We start from the raw sequence: 6,581 nt of genomic DNA on the forward strand, positions 1-6,581 counted from the left end.
GTTATCCTGATTGGTTTACCCCTAAATGTAATCTGCTTCCTTTCTCTTGTAGCTTTTAAAATTCTCTCCTTATTCTGTATGTTGGACATCTTCATTATAATGTGTCTAGGTGTGGATCTCTTATGATTTTGCACATTCGGCGTCCTGTAGGGTTCTAGGATTTGGGATTCTGTCTCATTCTTCAAGTCTGGGAAGTTTTCTTGTATTATTTCACTTTATAGATTGCTTAATCCTTTGGTTTGGAGCTCTGTGCTTTCCTGTATCCCAATGACTCTTAAGTTTGGTCTTTTGATATTATCCCATAGTTCTTGAATGTTCTGCTCATGGTTTCTTAGTAGACTTGCTGAGCTGTCTATGTTCTTTTCAAGTTTAAATACTCTGTCTTCATTGTCTGATGTTCTATCTTCTAAGTGATCCACTCTGCTGGTGGTATTCTCAATTGAGTTTTTAAGTTGGTTTATTGTTTCCTGCATTTCTAGGATTTCTATTTGTTTGTTTTTTATTACCTCTATCTCCCTGTGAAATTGATCTTTTATTTCCTGGATTTGTTTGTCAATGTGATCTTTCATTGTCTGATTTTGCTGTCTCATGTCTTCCTTGAGACTCCAGATCATCTGAAGCATGTATGTCCTGAGCTCTCTATCTGACATTCCATCTGTTGCAGCTATTACCTCTTCTTAAGTTGAGTTGACCTGCATTGCCTGTGGTCCTTTCTTTCCTTGTCGTTTCATACTGCTGGCGTTTCTTTCTGCTTGGTGAGATAGTTGTGTCTTTGATATTTTCCCTCTATTTATTTATATTGCTCTTGTATAGTTGAAAAATCACCCTTGCAGGGCAGGTAGTGGCTGTGATCCTCCTCCAATTAGTGTGATCCGTCTACCATGCTGGCAGGCCCTAGGTCTGCTCTGCTGGTCGGTCAAAGGTCCGCCTACCCAGCAGGCGCCAGGGGCACCTGTGTCCCTCCGTAGGTTGCTGGGCCTAACCTCCCGATGGGTCGCAGGTTCCCCTAGCTTGCAGGCACTGAGGGAGGGGCCGGTTCCGTCCCTCAGCAGGCCGCTGGGCCGGATCTGCAGGTGTTCACAGTCCCGCCTACCTTGCAGACACTGGGGGAGGGGACGGGCCTGCCCCTCAGCCGGCTGCCGGACCTGTCCTAGTGGGTCCGGTCCGCGTTCCCCACAGGCGTGTGTAGCTGCTCTGTCACTTGGCTGGTTGCTGGGCCTGATCCGCCTGCCCGTGGGTTGCAGGTTCGCCTAGCTTGCAGGCACTGGGGGAGGGGCCGGTTCCGCCCCTCAGCAGGCTTTGGGCCCGATCTGCTGGTGTTCACAGTCCCGCCTACCTTGCAGACACTGGGGGAGGGTACGGGCCTGCCCCTCAGCCGGCCGCCGGACCTGTCCTAGTGGGTCCGGTCCACGTTCCCCGCAGGTGCGTGTAGCTGCTCTCACGTATTGAATTTTATCAAGGGCTTTTTCTGCATCTACTGAGATGATCATGTGTTTTTTTTCTTTTTCGTCCTTAGTTCTATTTATGTGGTGTATTACATTTACTGATTTGCATGCATTGAACCATCCTGGAATCTTGGGAATGAAATCAATTTGGTCATGGTGTATGATTTTTAATGTATTATTGAATTTGATTTGCTAATATCTCATTGAGTATTTTTGCATCTATTGATTATCAAGGATATTGGTCTGTAGTTTTCTTGAAGTTATCTAGTTCTCTAGTTTTGATATCAGAAATACAGGTTTTGTAAATGAGTTTGGAAACATTGCTTCCTTTTCAATTTTATGGAATAATTTGAGGAGTATTAGCATTAGTTTTTATTTAAAAATCTGGTAGAATTCAGCTGTGAATCTCTCTGGTGTGTGTTTTTATTTGTAGGGACGTTTTTATTACCTTTTCCATCTCATTGCTTGTTATTGGTCTGATTAGGTTTTCTATATCTTCTTGATTTGATTTCAGTAGGTGGTTTACATATTTGTCAAATTTTTCTAGGTTATCCACTTTATTAGAATATGCATTTTCAAAATAGTCTAATAATCCTCTGGATTTCAGTTGTGACCATTATAATATCCCCATTTTGTCTCTAATTTTATTAATTTTGGTTTTACCCCTCTTCTGATTATTTTGGTTAGAGGTTCATCAATCTTGTTTATATTTTTAAAGGATCAACTCTTCATTTCATTGATCCTTTGTATTCTTCTAGTTTTTATTTAATTTCAACTCTAATTTTTATTTATTTCCTTCTAGTTTTGGATTTTTTTCTAACCCTTAAGATTCATTATCATAAGTTGTTTACTTAAAAATAAAAATAAAAAAGATGATCTTAAGTAAACAACTTATGATAATGAATCTTAAGGGTTAGAAAAAAATCCAAAAATAAAAATAAAAAAGATGATCTTATTTTTTAAAAAATTTTTATTTAGATCATCTTTTTTAAATGTAGGCACTCATAACTAGAAACTTCCCTCTGATAACTGCTTTTGCTGTATTCCAGATATTTTGATATGTTGTGTTTCTGTCTTCATCTTATTCTAAGAATTTTAAAATTTCCCTCTTAATTTCTTCACTGACCCACTCATCATGTAAAAATGTATTGTTCAAACTCCATGTATTTGTACATTTTCTGTAGCTTTTCATATTATTTCTAGTTTCATTCCATTGTGTTCTGTAAAGGTATAAAAGTTTCAATTTTATTTTATTTTTGTATCTGCTAAGACTTGTTTTAGCCTAAAATATGGTCAGTTTTGGAGAAAGTTTCATAACTGACTGGATATTCAGTTCGGTTTTTTGGAAAAAACTATTTGTAGAAGTTTGTTAGGTTCAATTGATTTACAGTATAATTTAAAATCTGATGTGTCTTTATTGTTTTTTTTTTTCCCTGTCTAGATGACCTGTTAATGAGAGGGATGTATTGAAGTCTCCACTATTATTTTATCAGGGCTAATCAGTTACTTTGTATTGAGTAATTTATGTAATTGGGTACACGGACATTTGAAGCATAAATATTTATAATTGTTTTATATTCTTATTGGGTTTTCTTTAAAATATTTTTCAGTTGTTGATGGACATTTAAAAAATTTCTTTATATATGGTGCTGAGAATTGAATCCAGTTCCTCACACATGTTGGGCAAGTGCTTTACTGCTGAGCCACAACCCCAGTCCCCGAGTTGTTTTCATTACCAATATGTAATGATCTTTGTCTCATCTGACTGATTTTGGTTTGCAGCCTGTTTTGACTGATATGGGAGTGGCTATTCCTGCTTGTTCTCAGGTTCCATATACCTAGATATTATTTTTTCTATCCTTTCACTTTTAGTCTCTAGATGTCTTTGTCTATACAACTAGGTTATGTTTTTTTTAAATCCAGTCTCCTAGGCTCTTTTAATTGGAGTAGTAAGGCCACTTACATTCAGCATTATTTTATTTTATTTTTTATTTTTTAAAGAGTGAGAGAGAGGGGGGGAGGGAGAGAGAGAGAGAGCGAATTTTTAAAAATATTTTTTAGTTTTTGGCGGGCACAACATCTTTGTGGTGCCAAGGATCGAACCCGGGCCTCATGCATGCCAGGTGAGCACGCTACCACTTGAGCTACATCCCCAGCCCCTCAGCATTATTATTTTTTTGGGGGTTTTTAAGGGAATTTTTAATATACAACAAGTAATTCCAAAAGTATGAGTACATATGGACAAAGCTTAGTAATTTAGGATTCACTTTTGTAAAAGCATGACAAATATTAAATGCTATATTTGCATTTTGAACACTGCAACATAAATATAAAACACAAAACATCCAAAGTTAACACTGATATACCACACCCAACTTGGATTTAGATACTGAGCATTTTTATATTTCATAGAAAGAAATTTTCAGTTTTGTCAATGCTTATAGTATATACTATTATTCCTACCAAAATCTTCATGAAATTTAAAAGGTTGGTATTAAAAGTAATTTCTTTTTTCTAATGTTCTAAAACATGCCAGTATGGATTAACCTTCAAATTTTCAGGGCATAAAAGATACACAAATAGAGTATATATTTTAATACAGGATAATTCTGTTTACAATTATGACAAAAATACCTTCAATTTTCAGACATTAAAAAGAAAGAAAGAAAGAAACCTAAGCAAACAAAAGGTATTTTGGGGCAAGTTATTTCTTAGTACAAATAATATATCATACACCAATTAGTTTTCCAGCCAACAGCATTAAAAATTTACCACTATTAATTGTTAAACAATGCATTTACAAGGTGAAAGATCAAAGAAAACTTAAGAACAACAACAACAAAAAAACCTCAAAAGGATTCTAAGTCCTAAAATAAGAAATAAGAAATCTGCAAATTAAAAAATTTCAAATGTTGCTCAGAAATTTTTTATGAATTACTTGTACTCTCATTTTAACAGCTTGACATATATACTTTTATACTTAAAAAGACTCTAGCTAATTGTTTAATAATATTTATAGAATGTTACCTCTTTGGGTAGACATGTTTCACACAATAGATTTTAATTAAGAAGAAATCACTTGATAGTTTTAATCGCAATTTATGATTGATTTATAAGTGGATTAATAATCTATTCAATAATTTAGACCAATACAAGGATTAATCTGATCAATGCTCCACTGTGCAATTCTGTCAACTGGGTAAGCCAAAAATTTGACAGATATTTCACTTAGTTGGATTACACATTTCTATGTGTGTTACTGATCAACAAAAATGGATATACAATGTCAAGTTTTTTCCTGTATCTTTTTTTTTCTTAAGAGTAGCTCAATGATTGGGGGAGAGGGGACGTTTGATTAGTACAATACAGAAAACATACAGGAAAAGTATAAAATGGCACTTAATACCAATGCCAGTACTTATCTCATTAGGGCAATAACTAAGGATAATACTAATTTTTGCGTTATTTGCTTTTCTTTAGAACACAAATCAAAGCCATTAACTTGAACTTGAGGTATATACATAATACATATACAACATAACTAACATGACATTTAAAATATTGGAAACAGTATATGTGCTGATTTGTATTTTGACTTAGTGGAACAAAAAGAGAACAACATTCAGTTGGGGAGGGGTATACTGATAATAAAGCTCTTAAAGTTCAAAACATCTTCCTCTCCCTTTGTACTTACCACAGGCTATACATTGTCCTGAGAGGATTCATTGAGAAAAATGTCAATCACAGCTTTAATAAAGTACTTTGGAAGGAACTAATGAGAAAGCAAATTGGAAGATGAGACTTCATCTTGTTTTCAAATAAGTGGTCTTAATTTTTCTTCTTATAGAAAAAAATTGAAATCAGTTTATTATAAATATATCTACGGGGCTGGGGATGTGGCTCAAGCGGTAGCGCGCTCGCCTGGCATACGTGCGGCCCGGGTTCGAACCCCAGCACCACATACCAACAAAGATGTTGTGTCCGCCAAGAACTAAAAAATAAATATTAAAAATCCTCTCTCTCTCTCTCTCTCTCTCTCTCTCTCTCCTCTCTCACTCTCTCTTTAAAAAAAAAAATATATCTAAACCATTAATTTTTGCAGCTTTCAGGTAAAGTCCAGCACTTTGTTTATACAAAGTCTATGAGAAGAGGTCAGTAGAGATCATCTAATCTTAAGTCGTGACATCATCCATTCAAGTCCTTGGCATAATCCCTTGCCAGTAAGAGCACAGCATGCCTGGATATGCCACTGATGATCTTTAATAGAAGTTAGCTTCAAAAACTGGGAGATTTCTGCTACACTCATGCATTCTTTAACGTCTTGTTTATTAGCAAAAATCAGTAATCCAGCTTTTCTTAGGTCCTCATGTGCTAACATTTTGTAGAGTTCTTCTCTAGTTACAGAAATCCTCTCTCTGTCTGTACTGTCCACAACTACTATTACAAACTCCGTGTTAGTATAATAAGTATTCCAGGAAGAACGAAGAGACTCTTGGCCACCAATATCCCACATTAGGAAACGTGTATTATTAATCACTATCTCTTCTACATTACTTCCTATTGTAGGGGATGTATGTACAACTTCACTCATAGAAAATTGGTAAAAGATGGTAGTTTTTCCTGCATTATCCAATCCAACAATGATAACTTTGTGCTCCTGGTGATTGAACAGTCTCCATATCCTGGTGAAGAGAATTCCCATTCTCGGGCAGCGGACCCCTTCCAGCCACCCGGGCTGCCTGGCCTCCCTTGGCTCAGGCTAAAAGGTAGAGAGACGCACTGAAGCCTCCGCCTTTGCTGCTGCTGCGGTTCCGCACTGGCCACTGGCCCGCTTCCAGGGAACCGGGGGAGGCCAAAACCCAGACCGCGCTGCCTTGCACGAGGCCCCGCTGCTGCCGCCGCGGCACTCGCCTGCCTCGCGGACATCGCCGCCGCGTTGTCCCCTCAGCATTATTTTTAAAAAATATATTTTAGTTGTAGTTGGACACAATACCTTTATCTTATTTATATTTGTGTGGCTCTGGGGATGGAACCCAGGGCCTCATACATGCTTGACAGGTGCTTTACCACCGAGCCACAACCCCAGCCCAAATTCAACATTATTATAGAAAGATATTTATTATCTTTACCTACCCT

General features: G+C 37.0%; 1 protein-coding gene across 1 annotated transcript; it reads right to left on the reverse strand.

The window, feature by feature from the left end:
* Nucleotides 1-5,533: 5,533 nt before the first annotated feature.
* LOC113194136 (ADP-ribosylation factor-like protein 5A) lies at nucleotides 5,534-6,186 on the reverse strand. The gene has a single exon (XM_026405126.2). It carries the CDS (start codon nucleotides 6,145-6,147, stop codon nucleotides 5,608-5,610), a length of 540 nt encoding a protein of 179 aa, XP_026260911.2. The 5' UTR covers nucleotides 6,148-6,186; the 3' UTR covers nucleotides 5,534-5,607.
* Nucleotides 6,187-6,581: the final 395 nt, after the last annotated feature.

This window comes from Urocitellus parryii, chromosome 12 (genome assembly GCF_045843805.1).
Source record: "Urocitellus parryii isolate mUroPar1 chromosome 12, mUroPar1.hap1, whole genome shotgun sequence".
In the NCBI taxonomy this organism is placed as follows: domain Eukaryota; kingdom Metazoa; phylum Chordata; class Mammalia; order Rodentia; family Sciuridae; genus Urocitellus; species Urocitellus parryii.

Coding starts and splice junctions, on each gene's coding strand:
- LOC113194136 (XM_026405126.2), bottom strand. CDS start 6,147: ATGGGAATTCTCTTCACCAGGATATGGAGACTGTTCAATCACCAGGAG.